A 20,109-nucleotide genomic window follows, 5' to 3' on the forward strand; every position below is an offset into this window, starting at 1 on the left:
TACGGGGGAATCTTTCACTGGCCAGGCCCAGATTTCCAGATCCCCAGCCGGCCTAGAGTGTCATTTATATATATATATATATATATATATATATATATATATATATATATATATATATATATATATATATATATATATATATATATATATATGCCGTTCTAATAGTTTATTCAGTGGGAACGGCTATAAAATCAGGTTCTCAGGAAGATGTTCACAGCCACAACCTGTGGCCAAAGCCCATCTCACCTTTGCATCATGTAAAACGACTTAATTTTCCCCGCGTTTGTTTTAGATAATATATTCACTTAAGAAAGAATAAGCTTTTTGAATCCTTTCATTATTTAAAATAGTGTGTCGAATGGAGGGAAGTGTAGATATGACGATGAGCAGCCATGGGTGCAGGGAATGCCGCTCGAATTGACGGATCTAGGGAGACCACGATTCCTCATCTTGGAGTTTGCTCATATACAGGCCTCCAGGACGAGTCCATTGCGCTCTACTAATTTGGGCACTGATTTGGAAATGACACTGCCATAGGTTTCCTTACTAGATATGTGTGTTAACAACCATTCTTGTTGAATTTGTCAACTAGGCACTTTTGTAAAAATAAAACAGAAGACAAAATATTTTACAAAGTAAAATAGTTTCAGCCATTAACTATTTATTGTCCGATTTATTTAAAAGAAACTTAAAAAAACTAAATCTTACAAACACCATATGAAATCTGTAATTCTCACATGAATATTGTCACATTTAGAGACTTAGCATTATTCACATGCCTACCATTAGTTCATATGGGGAGCCGACGGAGCCGAGTAAGTAGCTCCATATCATTACAAAGTGCTAGTTACAGCCATACAATAAGCTGCAGCACTTCACAGCTGCAGTTCTAATGGGTCAAATGCTGCTGTTTTCTAGTGCAGCTGTTAGGCTGGATCCTTAGGACACAATATTAAGCCTCCAGTTTATTTATTTTCAGAGCTGAGGACCGAACCTAGGGCCTTGCTGGGCAAGCGCTCTACCACTGAGCTAAATCCCCAACCCCAAGCCTCCAGTTTTAAAGAGGAGACTTGATTAAGACTCAGTGCCAGGAGACATCCACGCTTCCGGTACCCACTGCGGTTCCTCCTGAGCCTTCTGTATGGCAGACAACAGCTCGGCGCATGCATCCTGCAAGTTGTCATTCACAATCACGTGATCGAAAAACTGGCCAAACTGACTCTCCATTTTTTGAGCTAAATCCTCCATCTCTTGTAGGTCTTCATCCTTCCGGAGAGATTGAGAAACACGAGTAAGACAGGCAATAAGACACCAGCTTCTTAGCCAGGCTGGGGAGGCACACGCCTTTAATCCCAGCACTCGGGAGGCAGAGCCAGGCGGGTCTCTGTGAGTTTGAGGCCAGCCTGGTCTACAGAATGAGTTCCAGGGGAGCCAGGGCTACACAGAGAAACCCTGTGTGGGGGGGGGGGGGGGGGGGAGGGGGGAGACGACACATCAGGTTGTTATACAAAGTTGTGAGGCTATTTATAAACACTATATCAAATATCTCTCCTCTAGATTCTTTTTGCCTTTTTTTTTTTTTTCTTATTTTGGATTTGTGAGGCAGAGTCTTGCTATGTAGCCCAGGCTGGCTTTAAACTTGTGATCCTCCTGCTTCTCAAGTGCTGAGGTTTCAGGTGCGTGCCAACATGCCCAACAAGAACAGAGTTTTAAAAGCCCCAAAGACTTAGAAAATACTGTCATATCCATCAACTGTCAAAAAGTCAAACAGGAGAATCATAGTTTCATAGCCACTGGAAAAATATGGAGATAAAAATACTAAGAGATAAGGGATACTATGACGATACTTTAGGCTTGCTTTGACAGGACATCCTAACATTGGAACAATATGGAGATTAGCAATGGCCCCTGTGCAAAGGACATGCAGAGTTGTGAAGCAATCATATTTTTATCTTAGTTTTCAAGGCAAAAAGTACATTTCACAACAATATAAATATAGTCAACCCAGCCAGGTGGTGGTGGCGCACACCTTTGATCCCAGCACTGGGAGGCAGGAGCAGGCAGATCTCTGTGGGTTTCAGGCCAGCCTGGTCTGTAGAGGGAGTTCCAGGACAGCCAGGGCTACACAAAGAAGCCCTGTGTTGGGGAGAGAAAAAAAAAAAAAAAAATATATATATATATATATATATATATATATATATATAATTGTATATATATTCAATACTACTGAATTGTATACTTAATATAATAGTTTATTTCTAAAATTTATACATCTATCTATTCTGTGTGTGTGTTATACTCAGTACAGCATTTTAAAAATAAGTAAAAATAATTCAAAAATACATATAGGCTTATACACACCTTTTGTTAAGCTAAGAAAAAATAGCATCACAATTTATTAAACCTTATTTTAATATCTGTAAACAATAACTAATAATTATTGGGGGTTTTTTTGGTTTGTTTTTGTTTTGAGGGTTGTTTTGGTTTGATTTTTTTGTTTTACTTTTGTTTTTTGAGACAGGGTTTCTCTGTGTAGCCCTGGCTGTCCTGGAACTTGATCTGTAAATCAGGCTGGCCTCGAACTCAGGGATTCACCTGCCTCTGCTCTCAAGTGCTGGTAGGATTAAAGGCGTGTGCCACCACCATCTGGTTAAAAGGATGGCTTGTAAAGACATTACTCATTAAAACCTTTAAAGGATTCTGTGGAAATGATAGTGGTTTGGTTGGGTTTTTTTTTTTTAACCATTTTATTGATGTGCTCCTGAGGAGAGGGTTAAATAAAGACAAAAATAATGAATGGTCCTCAACCCAGTCCAGCCTGAACATCTTCCCACTCAGCCATAACCGAAAGTGATTCCAGGATTTGTACTCGATTTACCTTGAATTTCATGTCCACAAAGTAGTCAGTAATAATCTTAGCATTTTTCCGAGACTGTTTCATGAAACTCATGTTAGGTGGCTTAATAAATATGACATAGGGCTTCAGTTCATGGGTTCGAGCCAACTGAATATCCTACACAGAAAAATTAAGTGCGCAGTTAAAGTCAGACGTGGGCCAGCAGGATAGCTCAGCTGGCAGAAGCACCTGCCGTGCAAGCCTGCAGAGCCCAGTCCCATCCCTGGAACCCACCGTAGAAGATCGAGCCGACCTGTAAAAACTGTCCTCTGGCTTCCACACAGGCACATTCAAATACACCTCATACATTTTTTAAAATTAAAAATAGAAGTCCTAGCTTCCTGTAGTTAATGTGATCATACTCTCATGTGTCCTCAAGTTCTCAATTATAAAATCGAAACAACTGAATAATAAATATGGCTCTAGACTCCAAGTTAAAATCCTAGCCCTTCCTCTTTCTAGCTATGACTAGCTATTGAATTATTGAAATAAATCTTATATAAGACAAAATGCTGATTACCGAGAATAGACTCCTGTCTATGACCTCATACGACAAAAACAAAGAAAAATTCAGGAAAGGTCTATTTACCTCACCTCCCTTTCCTCTAGCTAGCACCTCGCATCGGACACCACTTCCATCTTCATGACCCCCAACTCTGACTCAGGAAAGAACAAATGGCTTTTCCTCTAATTTTCTTTAGCACACAAAGTATATTCTTAAATGAATAAGGAAAAATGCAAGGATCAGAAAACTGGGCCTGGATACATACGGATTCTATCTCAGCTAGTGCATCGCTGCTCTTTTCAGATGTGGTCCAGGCATGTCATACATGTATGCCAACAGTGAGCATTACCTTTTGTATAAAGGAATATCTTCACAAGAAGTTTCCTTGACAAGTTTGTGATCAGTGTCAAAGCCGGGAAGGTTTTTTTTGTTTTTAATGGCTATCCACTCAAGCTCTGGTTCTCGGTGTGAGAAATAAGACTTCCTCTCCAACTAAAAGCAAAATGTTGCCAATTTGCATTTCAAGGAACAACCTGGCCCTGAGATACGAGAGGTGGTCTTACTCTGAAAAGTCTAGCTGAATAAAACGTCTCAATTAGAGCCTGGGGCATGTGCACAACATAGATTACATTACATGCATTTGTGACTTCAGGGTGATAGGAAATATTCTACCGCAGACCCACCTGAGGCTCCAAATCTATGACACAGATCTTTCCTTCATCAAGGACTGCATGTACAGCATTCACACTAGTTCCATACAGGTGGCCTTTGTACTCACCATACTCCAGCATCCTATAAGAGTAAGACAGGAAACAGTTCCCCACGAGTAAAATATGAGCAGCAGGAATATGAATTGTGTTCGTTAGTTTTGTTTTTTTGTCAACCTGACTAAGCTAGCATCATGTGGGAAGAGAGACTCTCAGCTGAGGGATGGCTTCCATCAGGTTACCTTTAGGCGAGTCTGTGAGGGTGTTTTCTAAATCAATGATTGATACAGGAGGGCCCAGCCCACTACAGGTGGTGTCACCCTGAGCAGGTGGTCTTGGGTTGTGTAAGAATAGGAGCCGAGAAAGCCAGGAGGAGCAAGCCAGTGAGCAGCATTCTTCCATGGCTTCTCCGTTAGCTTCTGCCTCCACGTTCATGTCTTGATTTCCTGTCCAGACTCTCCTCAGTGACTGCCTGTGACATGGCTAAGGGATCCAAATAAACCCTTTCCTCTCCAAGCTCCTTTGGTCATGGTGTTTCCATAGCAACAGAAAGCTAACTGGGACACAAATGTGAACTCCAGCAGGATGGAATGCGTGGCTCTTGCCGGCACAAGAAGAATGAGTGGGTATTCAACAGGAGGGGGAAAAACAGTAGAAAACCAAGCACTTACCTACTTCTTCAAACTCTCTGAAGCTTGCACCTCAAGTCTGCCCCTTTCCCAAACCTGAACACTTGGATCTAGTACATAAATGCATATTCCTTTCTCAGCTCTTCAGAACTGGGGGGTTACTGCCAACAGCTTTGGCTAATGCATAAAAATAGACTACTGTCAAATAAGGACTACTTCCAAAAGGAAGAATTGGCTTTCAGACCTTACCTGTGTCCATACATGAGGCTTTCAAATGTTTCCTTTGACACGTAGTGATACTCACGTCCATCCATTTCATAACTCTTTGGGGAACGGGTGGTATCTACAACAGAAGAGAATGAAAATTTCAGAATCTTCTAAATATTTTGATTTGTTACCAAATGTACACTTGGATAGAGATTCCCAAGTAAAACAAATAAGTGAAGGCATAAACAGACAAGATGCTGGAACCAACGTGATAAGAATTGGTGATAAAGTGAGAGTTCCCATGTCAAGTTCCACCAATTACAAACATTTATTTATTGCTCATAGTGTGGGAAAGACTGTATCATAAATATCAGACAAGGAACCACCTGTTGTTACTTCAAAACAGGCAATGCTGAACTAAATGTGAGGCCTAAAATGCAAACATGCTCCCTCATGGCAATATCAATAGCATCTTTTGTTTAGATAATACACTTCTGATGATCTCATTTTATCTCTCACACGCTCTCCACGTACATTATTATTTTACTGATAAGTAACTGCAACTTTTGGAGAGTGAGCACTTTGCTCACATTCGTAAGACTAATGCTTCCTCCCAGACTGCTTTTTATTACACCAGATTGTCTCAGATTTGAAAGATAGAGAAAACCCACGGCATTCTGCAGTCTTGGTAATCCTTTCATATCAAAGAAAGAGGTTTTTAGAGATAAAGAAAGGGGAAAATTGGCCAAGTCTAGGTTCAATTTCATTCTTTGATGTGGCCTCTTTAATTTAGACTCTTCACTTTTATCTTTCAATGGCATCTGGTACAGAATATACAAGTTCCCCCAAATACGGAAGAGGGATTTATTTATTGTCTATTTATTCAACTAACACATACTATGTGCCTATTACATTCCAGGCATTAGTTTGGGTTCTAGAACTCAAGAACAATGCACCATTCTAATTCTGTATCCTACATGCAGTAATGCTTACTGTTCCATAGTCTCTGTTGCAACGAATTCCCCTTGAGAATTAAAAAATCTGTTCTTGCATTCGACAAAGTTTAAGGATAAACTGGAACAATAAAAATGACATGTAAGGAGCTTGAACCAGCCCCCCAGTGGTCACCCTCCAAGGGGCTCCAGAAGGAGGGATCACCTTGGGGTCATTTTTGCTTTCTCTCTGCTCAACCCCTCTTTGTACCCTTCGGGTTCTACACCTATGCTGCTCCTCCTGCGGCTTCCTACCGAGGACAAGCAGAACCAGCAAGAGTTAAAGCTCCCAAGAGGTAGTGAACTGTGTTAGCGTGCCAGGATGACTCCTCCGTTATTCCTGTTGGGTTGTCTTTTCGTCTGAAGTCTACGGACTGTACATAACACGAGGTGTCCATTTTTAGAACTGTTCAATTGATTTAATAAAAAACAGAATACAAGCAATTCTTTCTGCTTTTAATGACGGCTACCTGTGCACTTAAATGTCTGCATTCCGTGGGTATTTCACTTTTAACTAGACTATTGAAAGTGGTGATTCCATTCAAATTTCTCTATGAGATTAATGTTCACTTTTGTGTGTGTAAGTCATACTTGAGAAGCACAGCCTATCAGAAGGGATCGCAGGCAAGAAGGCTGGTCTTGCTTCCTTGAGACAAGACCCTTCCACTTTCCTCCCCGTGAAAATCTAACAACTCCCATGACTTCCTTTCGTTCATTTCTACCTTTCCTCCATCAGTTTTTATCTCTCTAAGGAGAGAGAAGCAAACAGGAAGGAAGGTGTTCCGACTTGGCTGATCCCAAGGCCATCAGTTACTTCCTTTGACAGACATTTAAACCAGGCTCTTTCTCACCAAACGACTGTTAGATTGTGCTGTAGAGCCTGCCGAGCTACCAACAACAACTGGCCATTTCAAACCCGGTCTCTACACGAGACAGGTCTTTGTCATCCCTTCCGTACCTCAGGAATCTGGAGGTCGACTTCTGGCTGCTTCTACTGGAACTTTCTCTTGAACAGTGCTGTGATAAACCCAGGCTGACTTTTCCCCACATTATCTACCCAGCTATGACCCTTGCAAAGAATCTCAAGACTTTTACTGTGACAAAGTCTACAAGGGCAGCCTTTCCAAACTCGAGCCGTCATCGGCCACATCCAGGATTTCAATTCTAGTTCTGACAGCAGACTTGCGCATCCCCAGCATGCAGGGGACACAGAAGAAGTTCTGCTGTCTCCCCAGGCTCCTCTGTCTTCCTTGAAGCACCACAGTCTTGGAAGCCATCCTCCAGAGAGGCTTTCTGATAAAAGGCTCCATGAAGACCCTTACTAACCCCTCCCCCAGAGCCTTTCACACACTGATGTGTGCGAGGTGTTTGACAGGTTTTTCACATTCCTCTTTTAAAGACTTTCATCTGGATGCCTCCAACCTCATCCTCCTTTGTCCCACGGTTTACACGTCATTATGAACCTTCCATCTGCCTGAAATGAGGGATTTTAAGCCAGAGCTTCTCTAGTTTACGGCAAAGGAAGTTCTCTGGTGTGAGTTTTAAAAATGACTTACTAAAAACTAAACCCTAGTAGAAATACACAATAATGGGGCTGGAGAGGTGGCTCAGTGGTTAACTGCACTGACTGCTCTTCCAGAGGTCCTGAGTTCAATTCCCAGCAACCACATGGTGGCTCCCAGCTGTTTGTAACTCTAGTTCTAGGGGATCTGACACCCTCACACAGACATACACAAAGGAAAACACCAATGCACATGAAATAAAAATAAATAAATCATTTAAAAATATATAATAATGTATTAGAATTGCAGTCTTCCAATGTCTTAAAGCTTAAACACACACATACACACACACAAAGCTCTCCAAAGGCAATAGAGAAAAGTCTGGGAGACTAGTTCTTTGAAGTTAGGGTGCTGGCAGACTGGGGGCCATGAGTAAAAGGAAATAAGAAAAATATGATTTGAAAAAGCCATAGGTATGTAATAATAGTGCTTATAAATTTATATAAAATAATATGGAAATGTTAAAAGCTTTAGATAAAAATAAACAGCATAAAGGCCAAGCATAATGCCAGAAAGATACTAAATATTAAATGAGTGTTGGCCATTATTACAAATAATATTTCCTAATCTGAATAGTCGTCTATATGACTACTAAGAAAAGGAAGAAAAGAGGCCATGGGGATGGATGGGTCAGTGGGTGGAGATGCTTGCCACTAAGCCTGACCAGGTTGGATTCTCAGAAGTCATCTTGGCGGAAGGAAAGAACCGACTCCCACTTAAAAAGGGAAAGAAAACTCATCTTTCGAAAGCCCAGCCTTGGACACTACACACTAGTAAATCCACATAGTTATCAAAACAAACATAGGTAAAACTATGTGAGGCCTGGTCCTTACACTTTTACCACAAAGGTGATATGGCACTGGAAAGTGACATCCGTACATCCAGAGACAAAGTTTTACCAAAACATGAGCCACCAGAAAGAAAACTCAACATACGTGGGACAGCGCTTTGAAAACGGCTGGGATTCAGCCCGATGAGCTGTCTTCTCAGTTCGTTGACGCCAACGCCAGAAGGTCCTGAACACAGACAGTCACAGCAGAGATAATTAGAGGTGGAGACACAGGGTTGGATTCTACAACCATCCCTCAGTCACCCTGGTGCAGGACCTCGAGAGCCAATGCTGTTCAGGGAAAGTCTGTCGTAACCCTTCTTATGAGTTGGAACAAAGCAGAAAACTCCTGAGGATTTTCCTGGTGACCCGTGAAATAATATACCACTCCGACATTCAGAGATGGGGTGTGAAATCACAGGGATCTGTCACCCCCAAAAGTCCACTACTGTTGATGTTCTGTTCTGAGACCTCACTGGGCCCTTCTTTAAATAAAGTCACAATCAGAATGCAGCGCTGTCCCCCATGGATGCTGTAGCATTTCTAACAGGAGCTTGAGTGAGCAGTCTCGTGTTCTCCTGGAGGTGGGACTGACTGCCCGGGGCCGAGAACCCGCACAGTTACACAGAGCCCACACTTGGAGTAATGCCCTGCTGCTCCATCTGCAAATACAAAGGGTCTTATAACTTCATTTCAGAGTCTGTACCACAAGTGATGTAGCTGGGGTGGCTGCCAGGCCTGTTTTGTTCTGCAAGGACCCCACTGCTCGCTCATAACTCAACAAGCCACAATGGCAGTGAATTATCATTTTCTACGGCTTCAGGGGGCCAGCTTCGCAGAAGTCTTGGTCACAAAACCAGATCACCCAAGCCCTTCCAGGTCAAAACTACATCCAGAAGATTTAGATACTTTTTTTGTTTGTTTTTTTTGAGACAGGGTTTCTCCATGGTAGCTTTGGTGCCTGTCTTGGGTCTCACTCTGTAGACCAGGCTGGCCTCAAACTCACAGAGATCCAACTGGTTCTGCCTCCCGAGTGCTGGGATTAAAGGCGTGCGCCACTACTGCTGGCTTAGACACTTTCTTTTTTTTTTTTTAAAAAAAAAGGGGAGGGGGATAAACACTTCTTAGAGAAAGGAATTGAAGGGTGTTTTTCTGATATGGAGTCGTGATGCCGTCTAAGGTAGACCACCCATGCTTCTAGACCGAATTCTAAACAGATTTTTAAAAAGTACAGATCAGGTAGAGCCTCATCATATGAAGGCTTGTTAATACACGGGTTCCTACACATCATGGCCTTCCATGTTCAACTGTAGGTCAAAGAGGAGGCAGAGAAGGCAAAGAAAGCTTGCCTCTGAAAGCTTTCTTATGCACACAAACCGGCTCTCCAAACGGATCTACACGGAGGTCCACGAAGAGCGTTGCTTTTACTGTTACTGCCAACACCAAACATTCACTCTCCAGGGACAACTGCCCGGGGCTGGGTAGAGAGCCTGAGGGCCGTACCCACGAGCACGACGAGGCGGTGCTTGTCTGCCGGCTGCCGCTGGTACCTCGCCACCTCCTCGTAAGGGGCACCCGCGGCACTGTAGCAGCTGCAGGAGCATCCCATGTTGGCGTGCAGCTGGCTGAAGTGCGACTTCCTGCGGCAGAGGCGCATGCTGCGGCGGAAGCCAGCTGAAGGGGGAGGCAATGCACAAAACGTCAGAGGCAGGACAGGACGGTTACCGGCCTTGAGAAGCAGACAGTGAGCCGGTACGGCGGTGCACACCTGTAATCCCAGCACTTGAGAGGCAGAGGCAGGCACATCTCTGCAAGTGCGAGACCAGCCTGGTCTACAGAGCGAGATCCAGGACAGCCACATAATGAGACCTTGTCTCAAAAAAACAAAGCAAAACAAAAAAACCTAAACAAAATAGAAGAAGCAGATAGTGATGTTCCACGAGGTATCCGTAAGTGGCATCTAGCATCCACCATTAGGTGATAGGCATACAGTGATCAACTAAACCAGGCCATATTCTCGTGAAATTTACAATTCTTGGAGGAGGAAACACAAAACAAGAAGAATAAAAGTAAACCCTCAGGAAAAAAAAATGGTGAGAAGTCCGAGAGTGATGGGTAGTTCCTTGGGAAGGGCAGTTCAGTTAAAAGAAAAGAAAAAAGGAAGTGAGCCAGGAAGGAGCAGTGGGCTGGGTGCGTCAGGGGTGAGCCAAGGCGGCGTCTGCAGGACAGAACAAATGACAGGAGACAGAGAGGGGGCTCAGGAGGGCAGAGAGCTCTGAATAACTACACGGCAGCGAGCAACAGGCAGGCGGGGAAAGCCGGTGCTGAGGAAGGAGCCAAGGCCAGACCACACAGGGCCTTAATGCTGTGCTGGGTGGTGGCCGGTGTGTAAAGAGAAGCCTGGACTATGTTTCTAGCAGATTCCTTCGGTTGCTGTAGAGAGGATGCAAACTGTAAGAGGAGACCAGCAGCCTCAGGGAGAGCAGTTAGGAGCTTCCCGCAGTAGCTCTGAGGCCAGGGTGGAAACACTAGGTAGGCTCCTCATTCCCCTTTTTCAGCTGGACACACCAAGACGCAGACAGCTTAGGTGGTTAGGTAGGATGGTAGGATAGTCTGCAAAGTGAGGACCAGCAGGTTTTCTGTACCTCGATAGTAGGTTTCCCAGCAGACACAATAAACCAGATCGAGTGGAATTGGAACAGCAAAAGAACAGGTTTATTCTGAGCAAAGCCACTCCCAGGTGAGTTCTCCAGCCCCCAGAGATCGAGGCGGGGGAAGTCACGACCCAAACCAAAGCAGGGAGCTTAAATACCCTGTAGGCCAGGGGTGATGACGTGTCCTCCATAAGCTGGGCTTGTGCCCAAGTATGGGACACCTCAGGCAGGGACTTGGGCAGCTGGCGACCTCAGGGTTGGAACCGCCCTCAGTCGCCAAGAATACGGAACTGGGCTTTTTGACAGCTCTTCTCCGTTAGAGATTCTCTGAGAGGGCAGGGTTTGGAGAGAGGAAAAAAATGGGGCCCTCCAGGCCAAGCAGGAGTGAGCTGGAGATTCCAGCCGAACAAGACCCCCTAATCATTATTCCTGACTGACTTCTTAGAATCCTTGTCCTGCCACAGAATCAAGCGCCTTTTTGGAATTTCCACAGCTGTTTGCAGGTCCTCTCTGAAGGTAAAGCTAGAAACTATTTGTGCATTTCTAGATACACGAACACATTTATATTTTGTATCAATCTCTATTGAAAACTCCGGGCCCCCAGCAGCCCCTACAATATAAATGCTACACTACAGTTCTCACTGTAGACTTTCTTCTCATTGGCAGCTCCCTTCTCAGCCCTGGCTCTTACTGTTCTCAACACACTCACCTATATCCACAACAGCCCCCGGGGTCACCTCGGCGGAGGTTGTGGGGTATCAGAGCCTGTAGACAGCAGCTGCTGCCTCTGTCTCCTCTGGCATGAGCACTGTGCCAGGCCACCGCTGTCCAAGGATTCCCTCCTGGCCCTGCTCAGGCTCCTTATCCACAACCTTTGTGCAGCTGCTTACTCTGCTCAGCCTTACTTAACAGCATTGAGATTGATAATTCCGGAAGCAAGGCGCAAAGGCAGGTGCTTATGTCTTACTCTGCTCCAACAATCCCAAAGTGCGCCCAGGCTTGGGACCAACGTTCTAGATTTCAGACTGCAGCTCTGTGCCTCTCCCCTGCCTGGTGAAAAAGGGGGTCCAGGGTGGTTTTAATCAGGGAGGCCTGCTCCTTTAGAGAGCTCTGCTCAGGTGACAGATTCTAGAAATTTGGACATAAAAGCTGGCTTTAGTAGCCATGAAACTGTCTCTTTAGAGTAAGACAGATAGGCTATAGAACAGTCTGGGGGGAAAAATGAGCAGATGTATGTCTGACAACTAATTAAAAAGATATCCAGTGAAATTAGATAATAACAATGAGTAACCAATAGAACAGATTATGGATGAGGAAAAGCAGACAGAGGGAAGTCAGAACAAACAGCTTGGAGAGACTCCTCAAATGGCAGCTTTCCACAAAGACGTCCGGATAGTGGGAATAGCACTTAAAAGCAACAGACGCACACCTCTTACCAGCCGACACCTACCGATAAAGAACTTCTGGCCATTGCCAACAAACTCCTCTTTAGCTGGAACACAGAGAATGGAGAACACATGAGGACCAGACAGTAATACAACCAGCAGAGGCATGGCCTCGTCTTCTGGGTTCAGGTGACGCTCTCTGGGGGTGGCATTACCCTTGGGCAGCATTCTAGAATGTTCTCTGAACTCCCCCCCCCCCCCACACACTGCTCTTATGCACTCTGTTTACCATTTTAGGATTTGTCTAGAATGACTGAGACTAGACAACTATTTTAGGCTTGATTAAAGTTGTGAGAAAGAAGCTGGACATGGTACACACCGATAATCCCAACACTCACGAGGCTAGAACAGGAGGACCACCATTTTGTGTCAAGCTTGAGCTTTATATTAAGAACTTGTCTTAAAAAAAAAAACAAAAAACCGAGATACTGAGTTATAGTAAAAACATAACACATCCTACAAAATCTGATGTTACAAAAAGGAAACAAGCTGACTTTAGCTTTTACCTGAAGACGGTGGTCTTGCGGGCCCTGTAGTAATGTTGTGGTGGTGGTTTCGGTGAAAATGACTAGTATAGGCCCATAGGGAGTGGCACTATTGGAAGGTGTGGCCTTATTGGAGGAGGTGTGTCACTGGGGGTGGGTTTTGAGGCTTCAGATGTTTGAGTTAGGCCTAGTGTCTCTCTTTTCCTGCTGCTGCTGATGCAGATGTAGAACTCTCAGCTACCTCTCCAGCACCATGTCTGCCTGCCTGCTGTCATGCTTCCCACCATGATGATCATGGACTGAACCTCTGAACTGTGAGCCAGACCCAGTTAAGTGTTTTCCTTTATAAGAATTACTGTGGTCATAGTGTCCCTTCACAACAACAGACACCCTGACTAAGACAGCTGTGACAGCAGTTTAAATTGTCAATATGAGACATAGAGTCGCCCGGGAAGAACAACTCAGTCGGGACCTGTCAAGATCATCCAGGCCTGTGGGCACATATGTGGGGACTATCTTCGTTACATTAACTGAGGTGAGGAAACCCACCCATTTGGGGCAACAGTCCCCCCCTGGTTTGGGTCTCAGACTACATAAGGATGGAGAACGTGATCTGAGCACACGCATGTATTTTCTCTCTGCCCTCGACGGTGGCTGTGACTAGCTGCTTGAAAGTTCCTGCCTCAACTTCCCCACAGTGACACATTGCAGTGTAGAACTGTAAGCTAAAGAGCCCCTTTCTCCCTGAAGCTGCTTCTGTCAAAATATTTTCTCACAGAAATAGGGACCGCAGCTAGGGCAGAGGTGTTACTGGGTCTTCATTTCCTCCCGTAAAAAGTGGTTTGCTCATTTTCTAAAAAGCAGCACTTGCTCTGGGGTGGCCAGGAACGCCAGAGACAAAGAAGGGAAGATGCCCAGCCCCCACAGCCTCCAGGGCTGGTTCGGGCTCCTGTTTCTGCTTCTCCTTGGAACTCTGAAATTTGGCTATAAACTCTAGGAAATCTTATAAAAAGCCAGTTTCGAGTTATTTTTATTTAAACCCCTTTCAGTTTAAACAGATCTGTTTTGATTACTGATATAATGAACATCAAGCATTTGTTCATAGGATGAACTCACATAGACAACCTTCTTTCTTTAACCTTCTTTTTAAGAATTGTTTTGTTTGTTATGACAAGGCCTCAGGTAGTCTAGGCTGGCATCAAATTTGCTACGTAGCTGAGCAAACTTGAACTCGTGATCCTCCTGCCGCCACCACCCCAAGTGCTGAAATTATACGCATATGCTACTGTCCCTGGCCTTAAGAATGCATTTTAAAATAGAAAGAAAACACCAAGGGCTGGAGAAATGGCTCTGTGGGTGAAGAGAGCCCGCTGCTCTTCCAGAGGACTTCTGTTCCCAGCACCTATGTGGGTAGCTCACAACCACCTGTAACTCCAGCTCCAAGAGATTTGATTGCCCTCCTCCGGCCTCCACAAGCACCCATGTATACATGGCATACACTCACACAAGCCCATACACATAAATAAACATGAAAACAAATGTGAAAGAAAAAAAAAAGAAAACAACACTATCAATTCCATCTCCTAGTGACTAGTCACATTTTTCTACATTATGTAGACACGTTCACAAGGAAGATCTCACTAACGTGTGGATTCACAAAGCTTCATCGCCTTCATCACTCATTTAAAATGGTTTCTATGAAACCAACTAGTTATTGATCTGACCTTTAAAAAAGTCATCTCTTCTTGAAAGTTATGCTGCCACCTTGCGGCGGCAAAAGACCTTGAGCGTAGCACTACGTGGTACACGCAGGAGATAAAAATGAATACTTACCTTCTGCAAGTTCCTCTGGATAGTAGAGCAAGTACAGAAAGAAACGTGAAAAATGAATCTTGCAAAGATCGAGTTAACCATTAAATAAATGTGAACGACGCAGCAGGGAAGACATGTGACCATTAGCAAAAGCTCTAACTCGGCAAGGCAGATGAAAGCCACACCGTTGGGACTCAGAAACCTATGTGATCTGACTCTACCGTTGGGGGACAGTAATTTGTCCTGCATGTTGTGTATCAACACTGTCCCTGAAGGTGGTGTTCATTCATGAAGACTACTGATTGGCACAAAACTGTACTTGAAAGAAAAAATAGGAAGGCAATGGCTTTGAGTCTTCTCTCTCCTCTCCCACAGCCATATTGCCACATTCCTGGGAAGGGTGTTAGTTAGGCAGATGGGCAGACTCTACGCCGGCCTGACGTCATCATCCCTCCGCCCTGGCTGGCCTAACACACACACACACACACACACACACACACACACACACACTCTGATTACAGAGGCACACCACTGTGCCTGGCTTTACAGGAGCTATAGGGATTCAAACTTAGGACCTCACACTTACACGACAAGGTCTTTATCCACGGAGCCATCTCCCCTGCCTTCTATGCATATGGATTATAAATGTTTATATCGCTATCATGTATTAAAGGGACACTTATTTGTAAATGCAATTATTGTCGCCCCGTGGGAACACATGTGGGTCTAGAGACAACCCTTTATGGTGCGGGATGGTTGATACACTGCAGGACACTGGCATTCCTAATCCGACCAGTCAGAGGATGCTACTACTCTCAATGGATGCAACAATCAAAAAGTGCCCCACGGAAATCCAGCTGCAGCCTCATCTAGGACAGTCCTGGGCCTGTGAGAAGCAAGTGGGTAGGTGAAAATCACAGTCTTTCATAAACAAACACAGCTTCAGTTCATATCCGAAGCCTGAAACGTATTTGGAGACATGCATAGGTAATAAAAAGCTACTGTAGTGAGGCAAAAGAACCTAGTAGTCATCTCACACAGTTTTAGATCTCTATTCTTTTACTGTCTCATTTAAACCGCTGCCATGTTATATCTCTAAATATGTTTAAATTATACCAAAACATAGAATATACATTTAAAAGTTAGTACTAAATATGCATTTTTTAACTTACCTGATTCAAAAGTCTCCTCGTCTGTGGTTTTCAGTGGAGGTAAAAAGCAAAGTGATCATTACATGATTATCTTCAGCAAGTCTACATTTTAGCAGGGTAAGCCTGCTCCATGCTTCTGCCCATGCACTACCTTTAAAGTGTCTTTATTAGATCACGATCAAGTCAGCGTTAGCTGTATGGCATACATGTGACTTAAATGAGATAGACTGCATTCAATAGTGGGCTATAATAACCAAGAGGGATGCAGCATTAAATGAAGAAATAAAATAATGGGAGAGAAGAAAATAAATTTGAAAAGTGGAACGCCATAGGCAGCTCCTCCAGACGGCTGGATGTGGTGCAGGGACTGCTCCAGGGGTCAGCGGGGTAGGAGATGTGTACGTTCCCTGCAGAGTCAAGGTCTCCCCGCCAGAGGGCATAGGAAGGGGAGTGAATTAAAGAATGACTGGCTTGAGTAGGCTTGTTCAAGTGATGAGATAAGCCAACCTCAGTAGTTAAAACAACTTTGGCTATTCTCATAAACTTATGTATTTAGTTCTGTATGTGAGAGAGGGGAGAGATGGAGAGAGAGAGCACCGTGGAAGGATGTGCGCGTCTGTGTTTGGGGGAAAGGCATCGGGGAAGGCAGGGAGAAGAACACACACCACAGAGTATGTTTGGAGGGATACTACAGGTGACTGAGGGCGACTCAGCAGGCAAGACGGCTCAGCACGTAAAAGAAGTTGCTTGCACAAGCGTGGCAATCTGGGTTTGAACCCCGGAACCCAGTTAAGGCTGAAAGGAAAGAACTCATCCCGAAAGTTGTCCTTTGGCCCCCTACACACACACCGCCGCCACCACCACCACCGCTGCCGCCGCCACAGCCGCCACCACCACATCATCATCATCATCATCATTTTAAAAAGGGAAACTGAGCAAGGAAACACACAGAGAGGCACTTCAGACTATGCTTTTGTGAATTTTGAACTATGTCAATATATTCATTAACAGAATATAATTTAAACTGTAGAAAGGAAATTAATAGCACCTCAAGTTTAAAAAAAAAGATTATGGATCCTGGTTTTGTTTTTGTTTTTTTTTTAAAAGTATGCTTATTAGTCTGAAGCTAGTCTCAGAAATATATACATGAATCTTTCAAAAACAATTCTTTCATTTCTTTTTTTTTTTGGTTTTTCAAGACAGGGTTTCTCTGTGTAGCTTTGCACCTTTTCCTGGAACTCACTTGGTAGCCCAGGCTGGCCTCGAACTCACAGAGATCCGCCTGGCTCTGCCTCCCGAGTGCTGGGATTAAAGGCGTGCGCCACCACCGCCCGGCCAATTCTTTCATTTCTAAACACTAGAATAGTCCATGATGTCAAGACAAAGTCATCCATTAGAGAGGGCCATGATGGCTCATACTTATAACCCGTGCACCCAGGAGGCTGTCATGAGGATTGCTGAGCGGTAGAAGCCAGCCTAGACTGGGGAGTGAGTACCAGGCCAGCCTGAGATACAGAGTGAAAGCCTGTCTCAAAAGAAAAAACAAACAAGCCCAACTATTAACCAATGCCTCTCCAACTTGTTTCCTCGCAAAACCTAATGGCTCATGAGCCCGCCCTAGAACCACTGCTAAATTTGGGAAAAATCTCTTCAGATTTTACAAAAACCATTAAGTACAGAAATAGAACCCATTACTATCTGCCCAGACTAGAATCATTAAATGTAATAACAAAAGTATATTTTGCATTTTAAATCTTTGGTATCACGCTCTTCTCATCTACTCCACAAGGAGCATGGGCCTCCCGTTGTCCCCCCACCTCACTGGCTATCTCTGTGTTCTGAGATCAACTCCAGGATGGAACCCTGGAGACACCCCCCAGCTTTGCCTCCCCTTCTGAGTGTAGAGCCACAGTAAGGCACATGGATGGGCTCATTTAACACATGTCTTCCAGAGGAAGGGACTGGTGGCCCCTTGACACCTCTGCATCTGGTCGTCTAGAGCTGAGGTGCTTCCCGTTTCTTCCAGTGGTGACTCAATCGGGGGAAATGTTACCTGCTTCCACACACTTCTCGTCAATCCTCACGTTATCTTCTACAAGAGAACAGAGACCGGGGACTTAGAACTTAAGACGGGCCCACATTCAAACCAAAACCCTATTGAGGAGATATCAATCAAATTAAGACCACCTTTCAGTATTACCCTAGAACTACTGCTCACTGGGAGAGATAAAACTAATTCTACTGTATCAGATTTAAAAAAAAATGCATGTTGTGAACAACAGGATACAAAACTCTACAACTTAGGTAGCATTGCCTAGTGCTCATAGTGCCGGAGGAAGTGTGAAGCCTGCTGGGAAAGGCATCAACAGCGCCACCTAGCGCAGATCCTGAATACTACAGTGCTGACCGGCCGGGCAAGTGGCCCCCACTAATGCAACAGCAGTTTGGGGCCTAGCCAATCACTTTCTGACTGGATCTGAAGCCTGTTCCACGAAAAGAAATGCAAAACTGATATTGACAACCTGGACCAAAACCTATGGCTTGGATGTCATAGGCCCTAGAGCATAATTTACTATTGATATGTGGCCAAACTACCTTCTAAATAAATACTTATGCTTGCACCCTAAGACTAGCACTGTAGCCATCTTGGCCAGAGAAACTTCTTCTTGCAGTGGAAAACACTTAATATAGACTCTCATACTGGTCAAAAGGCAAAGGCTACTTCCTTCATTGTAGCTGAGAGGGAGAGAGAGTCAGAGAGACAGAGAGTGAAAAGAGAGACAGACAAACACAAGAAGAGCTAGGAGGGAGAGAGGGAGAGAGAGAGAGAGAGAGAGAGAGAGAGAGAGAGAGAGAGAGAGAGAGAGAGAGAGAGAGAGAGAAACAAGAACAAATGGAAAGATAATCCCCAAAGGTCCCATTTAGCCCCCAACACAGGACCTCCAGATGGAAGTGTGAATCTCCAGACCACCTGCTTTCAATTTCAGACAACCATTCTTACGGTGATATTTTATTTGTACTGAAATGTGATTTTATTTGTATGTTAATAAATAAAGTTGCCTGGGGGTCAGAGCTATTAGCAAGCCATAGCGAAAGCTGGGCGTTGGTGGCGCACGCCTTTAATCCCAGAACTTGGTAGGCAGAGCTAGGCAGATCTCTGTGTGTTCAAGGATACGGTCAGCATGGAGATACATGCCTTTAATCTCAATACCAACCATAGAAGACCTGGAGGTCTGTACAGACAGGCAGTGACGAGGTGGTCATGTGGTTGGGTTTACAACCAATGAGAAGGCAGAACAGAAAGTCTTTATAAAGACAGACACACAGGAAGTAGGTCTCTCTCAGAGATGTAGGACCACCGTGAGAGGAAGGGTAAGGTTTTTAGCTCTTAGCTCTGACCTCTTGGCTTTCTTCTTTGCATTGGTTCTGTGTTTCTTATTGAATAAGACGGTTACTTCTACACATTCTCTTCTTCTGAACCTCAGTTTTTCATACATAGTATGAAAATAATGGTAACTTCATTACAATGTCACAAAATTTGTATAAAACAGTTGAAACAAAACCCTGCTGGACTTACCTCCCACTGAGCTCTTCTTGCCCTGTGCTCCGAGAGACTCTAGGGCTATAACAGGATGTATAAACATCACGTCCCCCTCCTTGATCCTCAGATCAGGATAATTACCTGCCTTGTGCTAACACGCTACCAGATACGCAGGAAAAGCCTCAAATAGCTGAGTGGAGCAGAAATGAGTATTTGGAGGTAAGGGTGTTTTCCTCAATCCCATTTCTTACCTTCTTCCATAGGAAATGCTGGAGACAGGGAGAGAAAGGAATAGTGGTTCATACTCTTGCATTTTTTTCAGATTAACTTACAATAAGAAAAGCCAAGCATCACCATTGCAACTAGCATTCTGGGATTCATGGAGACACCTGCTGACTGCCCTTTAGAAATGAATACGTGTTTAGAATGGCTGGAAAAGGGATCTGCTTGCTTCTGGCAAAGGCACTACATGCCTTCTCAACATGCCCTGTAGGACTCATGTCCTTCTCAAGTCTGAGTTAGGACAGCATATTGCAGAAACTCAATTCTAGGACGGAAGGAAGGGAGAGAGTAGGGGAGGAGAGGAAGGGAGAGCATGAAACAGGATGACAATAAATGCATTATGATAAACACCTTTTTACTAATCATGCATGACCTAACACAGGACTAGAATGCTCAAAAACTTGGTTAATTA

The 20,109-nt window shown here is 44.2% G+C and overlaps 1 protein-coding gene across 1 annotated transcript in view; it reads right to left on the reverse strand.

The window, feature by feature from the left end:
* Window positions 1-147: 147 nt before the first annotated feature.
* Window positions 148-20,109, reverse strand: part of Mpp4 (MAGUK p55 scaffold protein 4) — a 41,188-nt gene continuing 21,226 nt past the window's right edge. The window contains exons 11-21 of the mRNA XM_052749543.1: window positions 19,667-19,684; window positions 17,928-17,966; window positions 15,896-15,916; window positions 14,745-14,759; window positions 12,432-12,473; window positions 9,831-10,001; window positions 8,434-8,514; window positions 4,987-5,080; window positions 4,085-4,193; window positions 2,879-3,013; window positions 148-1,266 (exon numbers count right to left, since the gene is read on the reverse strand). Of these exons, the coding sequence (XP_052605503.1) occupies window positions 1,075-1,266; window positions 2,879-3,013; window positions 4,085-4,193; window positions 4,987-5,080; window positions 8,434-8,514; window positions 9,831-10,001; window positions 12,432-12,473; window positions 14,745-14,759; window positions 15,896-15,916; window positions 17,928-17,966; window positions 19,667-19,684 (917 nt within the window). The 3' untranslated portion in view covers window positions 148-1,074. The remainder of the gene's footprint in view (window positions 1,267-2,878; window positions 3,014-4,084; window positions 4,194-4,986; window positions 5,081-8,433; window positions 8,515-9,830; window positions 10,002-12,431; window positions 12,474-14,744; window positions 14,760-15,895; window positions 15,917-17,927; window positions 17,967-19,666; window positions 19,685-20,109) is intronic.

This window comes from Peromyscus californicus, unplaced genomic scaffold (assembly GCF_007827085.1).
Source record: "Peromyscus californicus insignis strain IS unplaced genomic scaffold, ASM782708v3 Scaffold_21__1_contigs__length_65335640, whole genome shotgun sequence".
Classification (NCBI taxonomy): Eukaryota; Metazoa; Chordata; class Mammalia; order Rodentia; family Cricetidae; genus Peromyscus; species Peromyscus californicus.